Source organism: Harpia harpyja, chromosome 5, assembly GCF_026419915.1.
Source record: "Harpia harpyja isolate bHarHar1 chromosome 5, bHarHar1 primary haplotype, whole genome shotgun sequence".
NCBI classification, from domain to species: domain Eukaryota; kingdom Metazoa; phylum Chordata; class Aves; order Accipitriformes; family Accipitridae; genus Harpia; species Harpia harpyja.
The window spans coordinates 35,889,337-35,909,201 of NC_068944.1; the positions used below are offsets into that span (position 1 = coordinate 35,889,337).

The 19,865-nt window shown below is 37.0% G+C and overlaps 2 protein-coding genes across 6 annotated transcripts in view; one reads left to right on the top strand and one right to left on the bottom strand.

The window, feature by feature from the left end:
- Positions 1-12,569, top strand: part of RGS20 (regulator of G protein signaling 20) — a 47,972-nt gene extending 35,403 nt beyond the window's left edge. For all 3 annotated transcript variants that reach the window (XM_052786976.1, XM_052786978.1, XM_052786977.1), the window contains 4 exons: positions 4,905-5,053; positions 9,127-9,213; positions 10,030-10,264; positions 11,531-12,569. In XM_052786976.1, the coding sequence (XP_052642936.1) occupies positions 4,905-5,053; positions 9,127-9,213; positions 10,030-10,264; positions 11,531-11,719 (660 nt within the window). In that variant the 3' untranslated portion in view covers positions 11,720-12,569. The remainder of the gene's footprint in view (positions 1-4,904; positions 5,054-9,126; positions 9,214-10,029; positions 10,265-11,530) is intronic.
- A 4,631-nt stretch (positions 12,570-17,200) lies between these two features.
- TCEA1 (transcription elongation factor A1) overlaps positions 17,201-19,865 on the bottom strand; it is a 31,132-nt gene continuing 28,467 nt past the window's right edge. For 2 of the 3 annotated variants that reach the window (XM_052786975.1, XM_052786974.1), the window contains exons 9-10: positions 19,470-19,541; positions 17,201-18,407 (exon numbers count right to left, since the gene is read on the bottom strand). In XM_052786975.1, the coding sequence (XP_052642935.1) occupies positions 18,399-18,407; positions 19,470-19,541 (81 nt within the window). In that variant the 3' untranslated portion in view covers positions 17,201-18,398. The other variant, XM_052786973.1, reaches the window with a different exon arrangement.

Below are 19,865 nucleotides of genomic sequence, written 5' to 3' on the forward strand. Positions count from 1 at the left end.
TCCCCACTCCACCACTTGTGGGTCTGTTGAATGTATCTCAACTAGGATAGAGAAAGAAAAATATTTAGCTAAACGTAAGTATCAACATATGTCATTCCCTTTAACAACTTTAAGGTAAGCTATTAGATCAAAATGCTGTTGATGATCCAGAGTTTTCATTATTAAAACAACCTCAATATCACCCACAATATCAGTCTAGAAAATAAGGAAAGCCCTCTTGGCAAAATTAGCAGTCACACTTCCACTGGTTTTGATTACAGTTGGTTGGGGCTCTTTGGCCTAATACTGTGGGATAATAAAATTCCAAGAGGTTACTAATCACTGGTACTATGTACTAGAGCACCAGGAGCCACAAGTGAGTAATTCTTCAACTTACACATACTGTTAGTTTCATCACTGATGCAAAGAACACAGGCAATAAACTTTCTAATTGGTTTACACCTACTACATGACCCAGTCAGACCATCTGATGTCCCAAATTAACAACCATAACATTGTATGAACAGAAGACCTTTTTACTGGGGGTCTAAAAAAACCCTCTCCTTTTTGCCCTGACCACCTGAAGTCTACTGAAGGCAAAAAACTAGCTGCCTCCATTCCCACAGATGCACAAGTCAGTCAAGTAGCTGTTTAAATTGTTGCTAACGTGGGTTGTACTATAAAGAAGCAAGGAATTTTGTAAATTCCTACAAATAATATTCATTGGAGTTGTTGATAAATCTACTGTCTATTCCTGCATACAGCACAAATCAAAACAGTAATTTGAGCAGTTGTCTGGAAAGGCTTGTTACACAGCTATAGTGGCTGCAGCAAAAAGCAGCAAAGTGTGATGGAGAACTTTGATGACCCATAGTGAAATTCTGGATACAATAAAGGTAGCAGAAAAACAACTACATACATCAAATGAGGCTTTTCTGTTTGTGTCCCATTAGTGGCTCTGTCATTAGCTCACTGCATGATCTCAGACAACTTGCTTATCTCTATGACTTTTTTTTCCATCCACCTTCCAAGATTATTATACTTACCTGTGTGCAGTCATACTGGGATAGCCTTAATACTTTTTAAGGTACTTTTCTTTGAAAACGAATCCTTAGATGACTAGCACAAACTCGGTGCCTGTGCCTTTGCCTCTGTTCCAGCCAAGGAGCAGTTTACAGGAGAGCAAAAGCACCAAACTATCACTATGCACAGCTGCAAGATTGCAGGGTTTGTTTTCCTGGTTTACTTTTTTTTTTAATTACGTCTTTTTTAAAAAAACAAATAAATCTAGAAAGCCAGTGTATATCCATGAATATACATATGAAATTATGACATAGCCTTTAGGCAGAGCCTATGTCTTATGGTGCATTCAGGCCTCATGTCTGGCATTGCATGATCTCAGTACAATCACGACCAGGATATACATTTGCAAAAAATTGTGCTGCAAACATGAACATTTTAACTTTATTTTGCAATTCTGGTTAGAGGATGAACCACAAAAACCTAGACTTTTAATGCAAGACATCCATTTCTCCTGCAGATTAATCATTCTTATGTGGCCACCAGGTAGAAAGGTATATAGAACAATGTTTGGTTTAGAGCCAGAGCTGCATTAAAAAAAAAAAAAAAAAAAAAGGGCAGGGAAAAGTGAAAGTAGAAAAACAATGCTGGGATGGATCACTTACTCATTGCCTGTTCTGTGAACCTGGACCAGCCTGATATGTTTTTGTCTTATGGGTCTTGATACTATGCGTGCCAAAGGAGTTTCTACAACTTGGTGATAACCTGCACCACTGCTCAGCTCTCTACCTTGCTATCCTATAAAATCGAGCCTAGATTTTATTTAGCCCAACCTAACACATTATTTATCTCTGAAAGAAACAGAGAACAATAGAACATCATAACCTTTTACTGATCAGATCAATATGCTTCTCTGTTCCCCTTTCTAGATTAACAACCCAAATGCCTACAATTTTTCTGCATAAGTCATGCTTTCTAAACATCTTGTTAGATGTTTAGATAAATGCTCTATCTTTCTTGGAATGCGATACCCATAGTACTTGCACAGAGTAAATTACTTTCTATGTCTTACCACAGCATTCCTGCTAATATACCACAGAAAGTCACATCCTAATTAGTATGTGATCCATTCCAAACCTCTATTGAATGTACAATATGACTGTCAACTGCCACAGGAAATACATGTGTGATAATCACTAAACAGCTCTGTAATTCAAAAGCTTGGGCTGTCTTTAAGCCAACAGATATATTCCAGTCCTTTTATCTCCCATTACTCTAATACAGCCCTGCTATCAGGAAAGCATGCTTTATCTGCTAAAAATATCTTTCAAAAAAATCTTCATCACATAAATGACCAAAACCTACTTGTTTATTCAATGAGAAAGTTGGTATACATCTGCCAAATAAAAATGAAAATGCATAATTTAATCTGAAAAAATGTCTTGAATTTTTGTGTTGCTCAATCCTTCATTTTCCATAAACTGTGTGACAAATCATGCAATGATGAACATTCATAAAAACCTATAGTACCAGAAAACTTCTAAGTAAGGTATATGATTCCAAAGTGAAACAAAGACAAAATGCTGCTGGGCAGTTTTTGCCATACAACTATTTACATACTCTTCCCTTTCATTAAAGATGTCAAAGAACAGTTCTGAAGAACCTGACATGGTAACAATGGCTGCAGGAAGATCTCTTGAATTAAGCCACAGTGGGATGAGGTGGGAAGGAAGAGTGTATTCTTCCTACTTCTGCCATCCTTTACCTTCCTCCTTGGAAAAACGCAAACAACAGGAACCAGCTTTTCTACTCAGACCACCATCAGTTCAGTTGTAATATGGATTAGAGAGATAAGTATGTGAACTATCCACATAGAACATCTCAAAAGGGTGGATGGATTAGGCTCTATAAACCACACATATCTGAACCCAGGTTACACTCTTCTAATCAGTAATAGTTGTTTACTGTCCAAAGCAGCGTGAAATAGTTAGATATATTATTCCGATTATGTTTTACATGCTATCACTTTCTAATGGAAATATGAAGATGCTCTATTTTAAAAAAGTATAGGTATCTGGAAGGAAATTAATACTTAGGGCTTCGTTCTATTCCTGTGAATCTCAACTCTGAAGGAAAGAAATCAATCAACGAATGTATTCTACATTTCACATTTATTCTTCCACATTTTGAAACAAGAAACGTTAAGGGGTTTTTGGAAGCTATGTTCTTTTTGTGATTTTTCTATTTCTGTGCATTTAGGCATTACTTGTCAGATTAGGTCTACAGAGTTGCAGAATGGGTTATCATTTCTATCTGTATTGTTCTTATATTTTATTCTTCCTGCAAAACAGGTGCATCTTCTGCTCAGCATGTCATGCATTTTTTTCTTGGGAGAGTGGGTGGTTCTCACAAAAACAAAAACTAGTAAGCTCTAGAAGAGAGAAACAAATTCAGCATAAAAAAAATAATCCAGCAAAAAGTAATGCTGCACTCTGCTAAAACAATCTTTCTTCCCCTGACACTTCTGTCGAGTCCATGACAATCTCTGTGCATTCTCCCTCAAGTTACGACAAATTATTTCCTAAACCTGGCTGAACATTTTAGAAAAGAAGGCAATTTTTAACCCTCCAGTATTCAGCTCATCAGATTATGTTTCAAGTCTGGTATTCAATTATCAATTAAAAAACCAACAAACCTCAAAATTGGTAGCTGCTAATTTTAATTCCCCTAGAATTGTCATGGCTTCAAAAGAAGGTTTAGCAACCTGAAAAAACCTACACACAAAGGGAGTAGGACTACACACAAGGAGGATGACTAGTTATGTATCCAAAATTCAAATACAATGAAAATGAAGTAAGACATACTCATCTTTGTACAAGCTGGTATTTCATCTATAAAAGACATCTGTCACTTAGATATGGCACAACCCTCAGCATAATAAGGAGAGCATTATTAAGTGCTGTAGAGCAAGTTTGAAGCTTACAGAGAGAGAGGTCAGAAAGGGACAACGACTTCAAGGGGACTCGTCATTTCATTAACACCAATTCTCTGCACAATCTGCAGAATTCAGGCTCCAAAAAGGTTTCCTAGAACAGTGCAAAAGCCACAAACAGTGCTTCCACCAAAAATTGTTTCATGCTGTCTTCAGTTGGGACAGGTGACCAAAAAGCTGCATGTTTAATATTAATGTGTCCAGTTATGTGTTTTTTACATTAGTAATTCCTCATCTTCACAGAAGCTTTATTCCTTCTTGGAAGAAAAACATTTTTAAAAACTGTGGCAGTAAGACCTAAAATGGACAGATAAGCATTGGCCCTTCCCCTTTGCTACAGGGCAGCCAGCAGGTCTGAGACATTCTCAGTACTCACCGAAGGCCAGATTTTCAGGAGAGCTCAGGTGTCTCGGTCAAGCATCACTAAGCCTCTGCATTGGCTAATCAAGAGGCAGAGAGAAAGAAAAGAAAAAAGGAGAAAAAAAAAAAAGAGGCTCTAACTATCTCTATTCTGTACCGTTTTCTTTAGGACTGGCCTTGAAGTCAAAACCTCAGGAAACCCTTTTCAACTCCTGGGCTTATACACCCTGTGCTGAGAGCTGCAGCTCTCCAAGACCCCTCACTTCCACCTTTTGCTCCCTGCATCACCGCTCTCTTCTCTTTGTATTCCCACCCATAAGCAAAATTCGTTAGCCCTTTGCCTTCCATCACAGCACTTAAATAAATGAGTAAATCTTCCAAAGGATTCAACACCCAAGACCTTCCGTGGGGAAGAAAAAAAATCAAGCGTTTAGCTTTCCAGTTCCTTCAGAGCTGTGGCCTTCAGCACTTCTTGGTAAGACTTTTAAAGCAATCAAAAGGGAAAAAAAGAGAGAGGTGTTTCTTACTTCCCCCTTCTCTTGCTGTCTTGCAGCCCATGGGATCAGAGCGGACGGAGATGCGCAAACGGCAGATGTCCACAACCCAGGAGACCCCAGGCGCTGCACCAGCTCAGCACAGCACAGGAAATCGAGGGTCCAACGCCTGCTGCTTTTGCTGGTGCTGTTGCTGCAGCTGCTCATGGTAACCCCTCTCATTCAAGCCTCTGGGGAACAGAACAGCAGGGGAGGGAGGCAATAGCCAGTGTATAGGACAACGTAAGCCAAACAACCCACCTGGGTAATTCTGCAAATCCGGGACTGAGAGAGATGACTGTGCTCTAGTACTGGACACAACCTTCTACTCCAGTTTACTTTTTTTTTTTCCTGCCACTGAAATAAGAGATTTTGTACAAAAATCTCTGTACAGCATCTCTGTGCTAAGTTTGTTGTCAATACGGTGTAATGGAAGGTCTGTTCCGTGCAGGACTGGTTCTCCTCAGCATTGAGCTTCACCAGGGCTTCCACTAAAAACTGAAAGCAATACCAGAATAAGTCACAGCTTTAGATTTAGGACTGGGACTTAACAAGCAGCATAGACTGTGTTAAATGGAGTTCGGAGAAGGTGGAAGAATTTGTAGGTCAGAAAATTAATAACTAGGTGCCCAGCACTGTTCTTTTGTTTCAAAGGCAACTGGATCTGTTGTCATTAATTAGTGTTGCCAACTCATGGCACCTGCAACTCATAGGAAGTTAATCCTTAGGATCAGAGACTTTAGACATTGCGGGTATTTGCTGAAGATGAGGAGTTAAGGAAGAACGTAATTCAGAAGAACTCCCATTACAAGGTGTTAAGGAGGAAAATTTATCAGGGAAGCAAAGCAAAAGAGGAAAAGGAGTCACTTGATTCCTTAAATTAATGATGTGTTCACCTTCTCTCTCTTACCGGCTCCTCCAGATCCAAGTGATTTCATTCAAAACTGAAGTAAAGCTTCCCATACTCAAAAGTCCTGTATCTGTTTGGGGCCCAAGTGTTAATTAATGGGTGAGACCAACTTGCATTGAAATAAAGAAAAAAGTCTTTAATAGCCATAGGAGTTCAACCAAAACACTGACAGCAAGCCGAGTGCTTCTTGTAAATGCACTATCCACCACATAAGCACTTCAGAGCAAGCAAACTTGGCACTAAGGTGAAGGGAAGAAGTCATAAATAACTTTATGGCCCGGGCTAGGAATCTATTCCACCATTATTTTTTTCCAACAGCAGCTGGTAGCAAATGCTTTGGGGAACACGACTAGAAGGCAAGGGAAGAGCAGGCTGATCGTTCCTTTGCTATTGGTACTCACCTCATCAGAAGCCGAGATACCCCATTGCACCCCACTGTGCAAACAGTGAATATTTTGTAAGGACAAAAGGCTGCTTGGAGTTTTTTTGCAAGATGCCAAATACTCTGGCTCTGATCCTACCAAGCTTTTCAGCAGGTGCTTAGAGGTCGACTAAGGCAGAGTTTCAAGAGATATTAAGTACTGTGCCTGTACAGGATCGGAGTTTGCTACCTTGCAGAATGGCGTCTATATTAAAGCATCCCGTACAAATTCCAGTGTCATTTGAACAGCTGTCCAGTGCAATCACAAGTGGCTCAGTCTAGAGCTGTATTACACACAGTCTTTCCATACAAGGAAAAAATAAGGTACATTTATCTACCAAGTCAGAGTACATAAAATTTGCATTTTATCTTTTAAATTGTTGATAAAGTGCTTTTTTGCCATTTTACTTGATATTTTCCAGGATGCTCATTTTCTGTGCACCTCACTATTCAAACAATTCAAAGAAAGCAATTTACTCAATAGGGTGTGTGAAAGTACCCAAATTTCATGATGCTTAAAATTCCTATTTGCATTTCAGAATCATCTGGGAAACCAGCATGGGCTCCAAAACAGAGCAGCTTGTTTTAGCTTTAAAATAATTTCTGATTTTTTTGAGAATAATTGTTTTCTAGTAGCAAGACATGCAAAACAAACTCTAATTAACCTATTTATGTTCCCTATTCATAGAGCCTTTCCTCAAAATAGCTCAAGTACTTTGAACAGAAAAATTATGAATAGGAATAAAAATAAGTCTACATGAGTCATGCTGCTGAACTGCTGAACATCCAATACTCAGCATACTCTTAATAGTAGATTTAGAATGAAGAAGTGGTGAAATGAGTCTCTCAGCTGGATGCTTAGAGCCTGTGTTCATTCCTACAGCCAAACCTCAAGCCTCCAGCCTGCTACTCTTCCAGATCCTGAGAAGATGCAATATTGCACTAGCCTTTTGTTGTTGTTGTTTACCTGTACATTTCTAGAGAAAAAGCCTGCCTGCAAGTCATTTTCTGAGGCATGGCATGTTCTCTTAAGGAAGCTTTTGTTATTTCTTTTGTCTTCTTCCACTTTCGTGCATTATCATATGAAGACTGTAATCCTTTCTGTTGGATCTGTTAGTTCCCCACAATCCAAAAATAACTCTGACAAGCATATCGCTTCTTGTCTGTGTGTGAAGAATACATAATATATCACTTTTCATAATTAAAAAAAGGCCAGAATCACTGGTAAAAAGGGTAGTGAAGGATTGAGAACTATACACCCTGAAAGAATAGAGAACTAACATTAACTACTTACTTTTTTCTGAAAATGTGAACTGAAATAGTTCATTGGTTTGAATGTATGGTTCAGATGTTACAGGAAAAAACCCCACATGTGTTTGCAGTATCTGCTCTCCATCTTAGCAATAGGAAAGTTTCCCTACCTCTTCAGTGCATCGACTGCCTTGGCAAAGAGAAAAAGCAGGTCTTTGCAGATTATGGACTAACACTAGAGGAAGCAAGAGAAGGAGATAACCAGTAAATAGTAAGGCTGCAAATAAGACAAAGGCATGAGTTTAGAAGGCAGAAAGGACAGCAAAATCAACTGGTTTAACAAAAAGCCTTACTAGAGATAAATGAGATTCTTAAGGATTAAGGCAACAAAACTGTTACAACATTACCATTAAAGAAAGCTAAGATACAAATGAAGAAATTAAGTTTGATATTTTCCTAGAAGTTATAACAACTATATTGCTTCTTGACAAATTTTAAGCAGCTTTACAGATTATATGAATGTATGTGTGTGTATACACATGCACTTCTCACTAAACCATGATAGCCTATGAATTGGAATGTAGTCCCCCTTCCCTAAAAAGAAATATGTATATTCTCAAATCCAGTCTCAAATGAAAAAGAATCATCTGCAACTACAAAAGGAATTCTTAAAAACTAGAGTTATTTAAACTAACATTTGATGAAAGCAGCAGGAGTTGACAGCTACCCTTCCGTGGGACATGAAAAACTCTGTGATCACTAGTGATTGCAAACAACTTTTTTTTTTTTTTCTGTAATGCTACAAACAAGCTAATACTCCTTTCCAGTCAGACATACTCATAATGATATTCAGCAATGATATGCTCTTTGTGCTCCAGGCCTCACATTTTGAAGGATATGCTGGCACTTTCTTAAAGTTGCAACCAATTACCACACAATCTGGCTACATCTACATCTGAACTCTGAAAGATGCTTACATTTCCAACATCACGTATAGAAGTGTCTAGCTTGCTTAAAACTCATGCTCCAGCTTCTGAACTCTGACTGTCTTGTAATATGGTATCACCATTCTAGACCAGAGTCTTGGCCCTCATCATGCCCTATGGATATAAAAAATAGCCAAGGACAAAAAAAAAAAACCCAAAAAACAAACAAACCAAAAAACCCCCAAAACAACCAACCTTGAAATCCAACTCGCATCAAACCAGTGCATCAAGTCTAACAAGTAAAAACATTGCATTGAGCATAATCAGTATTAAGTGTCAATGGAGAATAGATTTGGTATGTGATAAAGGGTACTCACGTATACATCTATGTATACACATAATATCTCATATATATATATACATATATATAGGGAATTGGACTCGATGATCCTTATGGGTCCCTTCCAATTCAAGATATGCTATGAATCTATGATCCCTGTATAGAAAGTCTGTGATACAGTATCAAACAGCGTTCAGCTATGTTAAAGTTTGCCAGGTTTATACAACTGTAAATTTAATGTCAGAGTATAACTATGGGTAATGTGGCTACTGTTAGCTTCTGTCCTTTTAGCTGATTTTTTTTTTTTTTTCTAAATATCGGAGGAAAAGCATCTGGTGTATGTTCAGCCTTTTCCTTTATAACGCTGACTAAAATTTTGTTTGCCACCTTGAAGTCTTACTGTTAGAAATCAAGACGAAGAGAGAGCAAGGAGAACATCTCATGAACTCCAAGCAGAGGGTATTCCAAACTGCGAGGAAAGGTATGGTCTTTACTAAGTGTTCTGTCAAGCTAAAATGAAACAAACCCAGCAAACTATACTAAATTAAAGTGAATTACCTGAAATATGCAAATAACTATTATTACCTATTTGTCATTTATGCTGAATTTGCAGTCATCTGTCTCTTAACCTCCTAAGGAACCAAAGGTCTGATTTATAATCTTTTACCTTATTTATATGCAGCATGTAACCACATCCCCACTTTCGTAACATAGCAAATCAAAACCAGCATTGTAAACACAGTCTCCCTTTTTTCTGAAATAATTTTTAAATACATCCTGTTCCCACCCAGCAACTATGCGATGAAGGTAACTGGCAGTGCTCAGCCTTACCAAAATAATAAATGTAAAGAGGAGCTCAGAACTGGTCAAACAAGTAGGAGCTCCTGTAAAACTAACAGACAGGAGGGTACCTTTTATGGGGTTTGAATCATTGCTTCTTTCAATATATTTTCATTCAATTTTTAACAATGATTCAACAAGAACTATTAGGTATAGAAAAAACGCTTAGCTGTTGCACAGGGACTTCTTTGTTGCAATTACTTTGAGCAGTAAACTGCAATTTCTGCATCAAAGCGCTTGCAATCATCTGCATCTGAGCTTTTGATAAGCACACTTTCAAAAAGCATCTTATAAATGTTTACTAGAGTTTGCACTTGGCTAGTTCCGGTGAGGAATTAGAGCCTCATGAACCTTGTGATTTTGTGCCATCGTGATGGCAGATGCCTCCTGCCAGATGCAAACAGCTTGAGTAACAATCATTCATTTCTCTCTTCTTGCCCTCTCCTTCCTCCTCAAGCCCTGCTCCTACTCTTGAAGAAGTAAATGCCTGGGCTCAATCATTTGACAAGTTGATGCTTACTCCAGCTGGCAGAAATGCTTTTCGTGAATTTCTACGAACAGAATTCAGTGAGGAAAACATGCTTTTCTGGATGGCCTGTGAGGAATTAAAACAAGAATCCAACAAAAGTGTCATTGAAGAAAAAGCAAGACTAATTTATGAAGATTATATTTCTATCCTTTCTCCAAAAGAGGTATATTACTTTCCTCAATACATTCTTCGATGCTGCTTTGCACAGTTAGTTCTAACGTGTTTAAAGCTACCAACAGTACTCAGGGAGAACTCCCCCCCCCCCGCCCCATTCCATTGCCATCAAGTAGAGATTTAGGGGAAAAAGGCAGACCCATCGTTGAGGTAAGATGGTTAAAACTACTTTCACTGGCTGTCAGAAAGCTCTTCCTGTGCTACCCTAGCATGCCGATATGAAATCTTTAGTTTGAGGCACAAATATACAGACAATCACTTTATCCTTGCTCAACTTAAATTTTATTTGTTGGACAAATCAGTTTCTTTTTTTCTTTGCACTAGGAAAGGGGTGTATGCATCTCTCCAAAAGCACAGTAACCACAAATAAAGTGTTATTTGCAAATCACAAATTGCTCAAAGAACAGCTGACAAAATATGGCATAGAACAAACACACTGACTTCCTCAAAATTTTCAATACTTGTCAACTTTGCTGTTAGCAAGTATGTCAAATTCCAAAGACACCTCAGTTCAGTTTGAATATAATCCTGCCAAGTAGGCTGGAATTTTAAACCTTCTAATATCCTTGCAAAACTCAAACTTAATTGTTTGCTGTGCAAGCTATACTTACATACTTACAGAAATACTGTTTAAATCTAGGTAGCCTATTCCAGTAATACTAGTATCTTTCTACAGAGACTAGACCCTTGGAGAAAAAAAATGACACTACTTGTATGGAATCATTATATAGCCACACCTGTGGTTCACATCAATTCACCCTGCTTTTTAACACAGGAATTTGATTAAGCAACAGCGTCCCAGGTTACAGTTTCTGTCTGCGTCATACTGCTTACTCCAAATTCAGACTCTTTACAACAGCACTGACTCCCAAGGAAACGAACTGTCAAAAAATTACAAATCCTCGCTCCTACAGAGCAGGAAGTTGGTCTGGAAATAGTCCACCAGTCTCTCAGGTTTCAGTAGTAACAGGATTGCAGGCACCCTTGTTCAAAGTAAGGCTGCCTCAGCGACAACGCTATCCATAGAGTTCCATTCTCTATCCATACTCAAGGTATTACTACTTCCAAATTACTAATTCCAAATTTCAACATAGTAATTTTTTGCCCAATATATTTAGCAGTTTTTACACTCTTGAAGGACACCAGCTGAAATGGTTAAAAAAGACTGCTTTTTCAAGCCAATACAACAAACCTAAAAACCCCACGTGTCCTATTCACCACTATTAATTATGTGACTTTTTATTTTAATATGCAGGTCAGTCTGGACTCCAGAGTAAGAGAAGTTATTAACCGAAATATGCTGGAACCCTCACAACACACCTTCGATGACGCACAGCTGCAAATTTATACCTTAATGCACAGAGACTCCTACCCCCGGTTTATGAACTCTGCTATTTATAAGGACTTGCTTCGGTCCTTATCTGAAAAATCCATTGAAGCATAGCATTTTTTCTTAAATGTATTTATTTTAAAACAAATGGAACTCTGGGCTACACCAATCCACAGGGAATTTAGAATTAATCAGATATTTACCTGAAAATAACTCAGGCAAGTTTTACTACAGACTGAAAGATTTAAACCCACACAAGGTTCCGACACAATCAGCTAACTACAGTTTCTGATCAAATTCAGTGTTCCTTTGCAGAAGAGAATGAAGAGAAAATGCTGTTGTTCAAAAAATGCAGTATTTTTTCAAATGCAGCATGCAACTCAGATGCAAATCTGTTACAATGTATGTCTGAGGTACAAATGCCAACTGAGCATGAAAACCAAATTTTAAGTGGAGTCTTAGAATTTTCTTGAAAACCAAACCAGTTGCCCATCCACACTGTGATCAAAGTAAAAACACTACTGTCAATATCTGGGTTACACTAGACAAAGTTTCACATATTGTACCAATTGTACCTGGCACAGGTACACTCCACTTGTCTTGGTATATTTAATGCGTATACGGTGCACTAATGGAAATCAGTATGGCAATCTCAAGTTTATGAAAGCTAATGATTGAAATAATGCTGCCTATAAAAATCTTTTGCTGAAGAATTGTTATTTTACTACTAGAGTCTGCTGAATGCATTTTTAAGTTCATATTGTTGATGTTTATAAAGTTAAATTATTTACTTAAGAGGAAGAAGAATCTGGGCATTTAAATTCCAAAATAAAGCACAAGAATTCTCACATATTGTTCTCTTCCCTCCATAGGTAGATGTAAAAACCCTTCATTATTCACTCCTGAGAGGATGGCAGTATCAGCTGTCTTGGTTTTGTACATATTAAATTCTCCCATTACCTGGCAGATCTTGTAAGGTTTCTATTACAGATACGCAAACATTTAATTGACAAAAGGAGGAAGCTGGAACTATTCTGGTCTGATACAGCACTATTTCAGACTGTCCAAAAGAAAAGCAACAGCTCTATCCGCTAATAAACCACATTCATTTACAGTATTCCCAAAGCATTACACTTGATTTCTGGTCACATCTCAAAATCAGTAATCACAGGAAGCACTAGGAAGAAAGTAAGTTGAATACACATAATCTATCTGTAGATCTGTTCTTCTAGTAACTTCTTTATTTTAAATTACAAGATTCACTACAATTCCACTATATTAAACTTTGAAGTTTATAGTGGACTTCCATTGAATTGTATTTTTTCCTGCACATGTATTTAAATGAACAAAATGACACATATAGGTAGGAAAAGGACATATGGTGGAACAGAAAGAAAAAAAATACCCCTAGAAGGGAAGAACCAGACAGGCATAGTTCAGTGACATTTACTGTAGCCTTTCTAAAACCTACTCTTTGCATAATTCCAGCACTATGAAAAGCACAAAATGGGGACTTTCTCTGAAAAAAGGAAATGGGAATAACAAGGCAGAATTTAGGAGATCAATTTAATTGTTTCCTCAATGCACTTGGCAGGAGACAAGTTCTCCCCTTACTGCATTGGCATTATTGAACAAATAACAATGAGATTTTTTGTTACACAGCACCACAGGAGAAGAGCCAATACACGGTAAGTTAACAATAACTGTGGACCAGTTTTGATCGCCTTCCAAAACCAAAATACTATTCAACGTGTCAGCACAAAAAAGTAAACCAAAAAACTTGAGAGAGACAGCAAAACAAAGTGCTTTTGCCCTCTGTAGCAGAACACTGGATGACTAAGTTCAGAGGAAGCCCTTCTATATACCACTACTTAATACACGGTCCAGTTAGCGGTCGCCACTACTTAACGTACCAACGTTGGTTATCTCAGCTGAATTTCTAGTAAACATACCCAAAGCACTATCAATACAATTTCAGTTTACGTGAAGTATTACTTGATAGGTAGTAACTTCAACAAAACAAACTAGATATATTGGTAAGGCAGCATTCATAGGGAGCTTGCAGTCAAACTAACAATGCTGTACTTGTTTTAATCAGGGCGGGTAAGAGGGCTCTAAAACTTTCAATTGACAAAGTAAGTTTAACTAGGTCAAATTCAGGTTGCTGGAAAGATCAGACACACACATCAAAAAAAATTTCAAAGTGTGTCATTTCATGAAATGGAGGATTTCATTTCTTTTAAGTTATCTCTTTTCCTTACAAAGATACCTCATTAAGAGCTGGAAGACAGACCAAACACTCGTACTTTACATCAAACAATATATTATTCCATTATTCTGCAAGAAAGAAAAAGATGCAATGAAATTAGAGGGGAGAGAAAACTATATTGGTTTGGGCAGTTCTACAGTTAACATCAGATTTTTAGAAGAAGAAAATAATAATTTCTAAGCTTATTTTCCATGTGCCACAACTTCTAAGCAATTAAAATTCTGTAGGCAATTTTCATTTTACTTCTGCATCACAATATGCTGCCATTTGCAATGCACATCTTCCCTGAAAAAAATTTTAATGCTGTGGTTTAGGTTTAAGCTTACACTTAACACCAGCGGCAGAATGCTGGCCCCTAGATCCCCTGAGAGTGTCTCTTAAAAAACCCAAACAATCCACTCCCCTAAATATCTTGTTATTCTAAGGCTGTTTAATGCTGGATTTAATTAAAGGGGGGGGGGAAGAAAACAAAAGCCCACCCGCACAGAAGACAGGTTTTTAACTACACTTCATTACTATATACTTGGTCATTATACACAAACTTTTCTCAGGGCAAAAGTGAGTTGCACTGAAAAGGAAAAGTTACTATAGACAAGGTGTTGCATGAATAGCAGGAGAAAATAATCATATTGACACAAGGTATTATTTATAATTCATCAAGTAAAATTACCACAAAATCAATTCATTCTAGCTTGGAAATAGGCACAGTTGGCTTGTCTTGGCATTTATCTAACTGCAGGACATCATTAAGCTCTAACAACTTTTCAGTCCACTAGTATTCTTTCTTCAATGTCTGCACTGCACAAACCAGTAACTCCCACAGTACATGCATACTGTTAAAGACTGCTCTTTTACTGGCTTGCTAAGCAGCATTAAAATTGCATGGGCTCCTTCAGCCAACATATTGTGCTTTACACTGCCCTTTAAATTCCAAAGTCATTAGCACAATACAAACGAAGCAAAAGAAAATTATATATATATATATATCTTGAAGGGCTCTACTATATAAAGATAGATTAAAATTTATCACACAAACATCATGTACTTATGCACCTTTTGATTACAAAGGATATCTGAAAAAGAGAAAGTGATAAGACAACGCGAAGTAATTTTTAAACAAGTTTGCTCTAAACAGTACTTAAGAATACGTCTTCTGCCATGAAAGGTATCAGTATCATTTCAATGACATTAATGAAACATTTTCTACATTAATGCTGCAACTAATTAATCCCAAACCTTTTAAAATGGTAAACCAATTCAAGATTAGTGATGATCTAGTGAAACAAAAGCTAATATACAGCTGTATGAAACTGTACTTAAAGAGGTAAAAGTCCTCAGGTTTATTCATATGAATGACTACTAATGATCTATTTCAAAAGGCATGCGTTTGAAAGGTAATACAACCACTTTTTGCAGAATGACGACTTTGTGTTGATGAATTTAAGTTCTACCTAAGCTAGTATGGGTTGTAAGTTTCAATTTTAAATTCACATATGTGACCACAAGTGTAATCCTTAACTCTGGATAAAAACCAGGCACCCTTTCACAATGCTTAGAAAGTGCAATAGGGCTTCTAAAGTCAGATTCACAAAAGCCAAGATCATTGAGCAGATATTTACCTTCTGCTTAGTGCTATTAAAAAAATCTTTCAGTACAAGATATTTTAAAAACACTTTCTCCTGAGCAGGATTACTTATGAGGAAATGCGCTCTAACGAAGAATCCAGAACAGCAGAAACCTCTAGCCTTCCTTACAGAAGAAAGATGGCATCCTTAAAGATCTACACTCACACTTTAAAAGGAACATGGCCCCCTCTTTTTCTCTACTAGATTAGTGTAAAAACTAGCTTAAGTTGTAGGGCAACTATGTTCCAGTCTCTCATCTGAGAGGATTCAAACGTCCATAAAGATAATAAACAAACCTGCTAGTCTTGAATGGGACAGATTCATCACCGGTTCTGCCAGCACATTTAACTGCATAAAATACCCAAATGTATTGGGTCAGTCATAGCACAACTGCAGCTCAGTAGATAAGACAGCCAGCTGGGGAAATGAGATACGGTCCCAGTCCCAGCCCCACCTCTATGTCCTTCTCCTATAAATCCTTCAGACTTTGCATCCTCTCCAATAGAGGATGGCAATTTCAGACAACTGGGAAAACTGAAGCACCTGTTGAACAGAGGTGCATCCAAAGCTCACTGCTGGGCAGTTTTATTTTTGGATTTGGGTAACCAAAATGAAATACAAGTAGAGTTTAGGCACCTATGATCTTTTCTGGATCTCGTTCTTGGACTTCATCTTTCACTGCAAGAAAGAAACTGTTCTTTTTTCCTCGGGGACAGAAGACCAAAAGAGTGAAGGCTGTTGCCCAACCATAAGGTAACATCAGGGGAAACGACGTCTTATTCAAACTCCTACTTGGATACACCAACATCACAAAAACCACTATCACAGTTCTACTTCTTTTAATAAAGTCCAGATATAATTCGGTAAGTACAGAAAGACAATTACTGTATTCTCTCAAAAGGTAATTCTCCTAAGTGTCACAATCAGGCATAGAGGACATGTAGCATGAGTAAGATTACACAAACCAACCTGTGCCTGCCCTGTATATACGCTGTGAACAGCAGTGGAAATTTAGGTCTACTTGGCATCTAATTTGCAATCATTTTTAACACAATTTTTCAGACTTGTTCCTTTAGAAGGGACAAAGCACTGTCATTGATATTAAATGTCTGTAATTAGTTTGTTGCTGTCTTAAACAACTTAAAGTCAATTATGCATCTTTAAGTAACTCTTAAGAGGCAATCTGTGCCAAAGGACCTACACACAGGCTAAAAATAAACCCTATCTGTTCGCAGAAAAAAAGAACGTTTCCTGAATTAGGGCATTAGTATCAAATAAATTGAGTTAAAAACATTTTTTATATAAAGTTATGCAAAAAACTTTAAATGCTGAACAATTTTCTGCCTAAAAAATGTTTGTAACTAAACTTCTACTCTAATCATTTTTCCTTTCAGCAGAAAAGCCACTTCTCCTTCCTTGCACAAGTTAACTGGAAAAGCTTGCTCTACAAAGTATTTACCAAACACTTCTTGTCTTGCAAAGCTCAAGTGTCATCATACTATTTCCAACTCATTTGTTACAATTGCCAACATCATGCAAAAAATATTCAACATAGAAAATGTTGTTTTTCCTTTACATTCAAGGAATTTATTCTCCAGGAACTGCACATACTCTGCCCAGCCCCCCATGAATCCTTTATACATTGCCAGGTTAGACCTCCTCAGCTCCAGGCTTCGGTAAATAAAATAATATAAACTTAGATATAATGAAAGAATTTAATCTCTTCTAAAAACGTTGACATGTTCTTCCTTGAAAGCACAGTTGAAAATACTTCTAAACATGTGTGCTGTTAGAAAGCAGGCTGTAACAAAGCAGTGTTTATATCATTCCACATATGGAAAAGACTGTAACTTTAATAATTTATTCTCACCTGCAGGTCTATGATTGACACCAGATACTCTACATCTCAAAATTCAGTTCATGAACAAAATAAATGTCACTTATATGAAGCGAACTCAATATTACCTCCCCAGCCAGTTTATATTGTGATGAATTGGTTAGCTGGTGTTATTAGGACAGCCTACAACACAATGCCTTTGCTTATTTACAAAGTCTAAACCAAATTTGGTTGTCAAGGACATTAAGCAAAACTGAACACTCAAATCAGATTTAACCAACTATTTTAAGACATTCCTAGAAATAATACCTACTGATAGAATGTAAAATACATGCTTTGGGCAATAAAATATACTGCATTGATCAAAGCTGGTTACATAAACAAGCTTAACCAACCACTGCAAAAGAGGTCATCATAGCCACTAATAAATTTCCAAACTCCATGACCACAAATCTAGTCCTAATTCAGAAACTGTACATACAAACTAGAGAGTTAACTAAATTGTGACTTAGTTAACAACTGAGTTTAATGTAATTAGATGAAGTTAGATACCTTTTCTCTTTGCAAAAACTAGTGAACACAGCAGCAATAAACAAATTCCATTCTTACAACTGAACAAACGTGGAGAGGCAAAATACATATGGGAGGAGTGTGTATGTTTCAGATCGCAAAAAATACAGTACATTATTCACATAGTTAGAAAAAACCAAGCCAATTACCAAAATGTTTAATTGGTAAAAGTTTAATGTCAACTTACTTATAAAAATGAAAAAATATTTTAACATTCACCATACAATTCACCTGGCCCTACTGACTATCAGCTATAGGAAGGCATTTAAGGAAATGATGGTTGTGTCAAAACAAAGGCTAACTTCAAGCATGTATGCTGCTTTAAAAAAAAACAAAAAAAAACAAAAAAAAAAACCAAAAACCAAACCAAAACAGAAAACCAAAACTCAAAAAACCTCTCATTTGCAGGAAGCTAGATGTTTAGCCTAGTTTTTAAAGCTAATTACAAAATCCTCTTTCATACTGGTCCAGATGTCTTGACAATTTCTTCTTCTAACAGAACTGTCAAAAGAAAAGAATTTTTATGAGATCTTCATACAGCTTATTTCTAAGTCTTTGCAAGAAGAAACAGAAATATGACACCATACTTAGGCTATGGAAATTACTAGTTAAAGCATTTGCTTATATCAGAACTATTCCTTCACTCAAGCATCTTTATATGGACACTTTTGTAACCATCACCTTACAGAAGGTTTTAAGTACAAATGAACTTTTCCAGGTACTGCATCAAAGAATTTCTAAGCTTTATAAATTATTTGGGTATCTTGGAGTACAGATTTGAACAATATTCGGTAATAAGATATGCAAAACAAGATGCATAAAATAGGTTTTTTTAATGCAGTAATCTTAATGTATGCTATGCAACATGCTTCTACAGAGCTGCAGCATTCTTAACACAGAAAAATAACAGAATGACGGTACCATGCTTCATCTTGCATGCTATCACGTCTTAAGTTGTAAATTTTACAGGCCTTCATTTCAGCATTTGTCCACTTTATTGGCCTACCAGTGATCCTCAGAAGCTTTTTTAATTTCCATTTCCTGAACTTAAAAAAAAAAAAATTTAAATCAAGTTATCACTGCCCTACACTTATCCTGACACAGGAATGTGGCAGCAGTCATCTCTTTTTTTATCCCCTCTTCTTTTCAGAGTAGCAAAAAAAACCTCAGAAAAAACAACAAAAGGTCTAAAAAGGCCTATTCCACTCATCAAAGCAGAGATTTAAAATTGTTAGACTATCTCTGATGAGGAAAGAGAAAACACAGTGACTAACTTGCCACTATTTTGTATGGCAAAGCAGTACTGTAACTAAATGTCACAAGGAGTAAGGCAATGTCCTGACTTCTCCTTTGCTACCACCCTACTTGTGTGATCTCACACCTTCAGCCAAAACTACTTTTCTGACCTAAAGCTATTTTGCAATACCAACATGTAATATCATTAATGGCCTGAGAAATACCCGAAAGTCAACAGAAACTCATTTGTCATTTACTGTAAACCAAAATTAAGCACACAGCCTGGCTCTCTGCTATCAAATATGCAGAGCAGTCTAACAGTCTTACCTTCCATCTGTTTCCACATTCATTACAGACAACAAATGTTGTCATGGGTTCATCAGCACTGCGAGTTTGAACCTTTGGCAAAGGCAAGGGCCAGAGCGGAAAAGGAAAATTAGTGTCTTCAACTTTTGTTAGTATGCGTTCAATGTAAATGTTTAAAATCAAAGTTTAACATTAAGGAAACACATTTAGATAAAAATACAAGTTAACTTTCCACAGCAATTGAAGCTGGTTTTTTGTCTAGACTATAAAACAATCATAAACTTATGTTTTGACATATTTAATAGCACTAAAATATCAACTTCAGCATAGAAACTGTGTACATACTTCTAGGAAAAGATTCTGCAGTAAAACTACATGTTCATCATTTAGGTTGGAAAAGACCTTTAAGTTCATAAA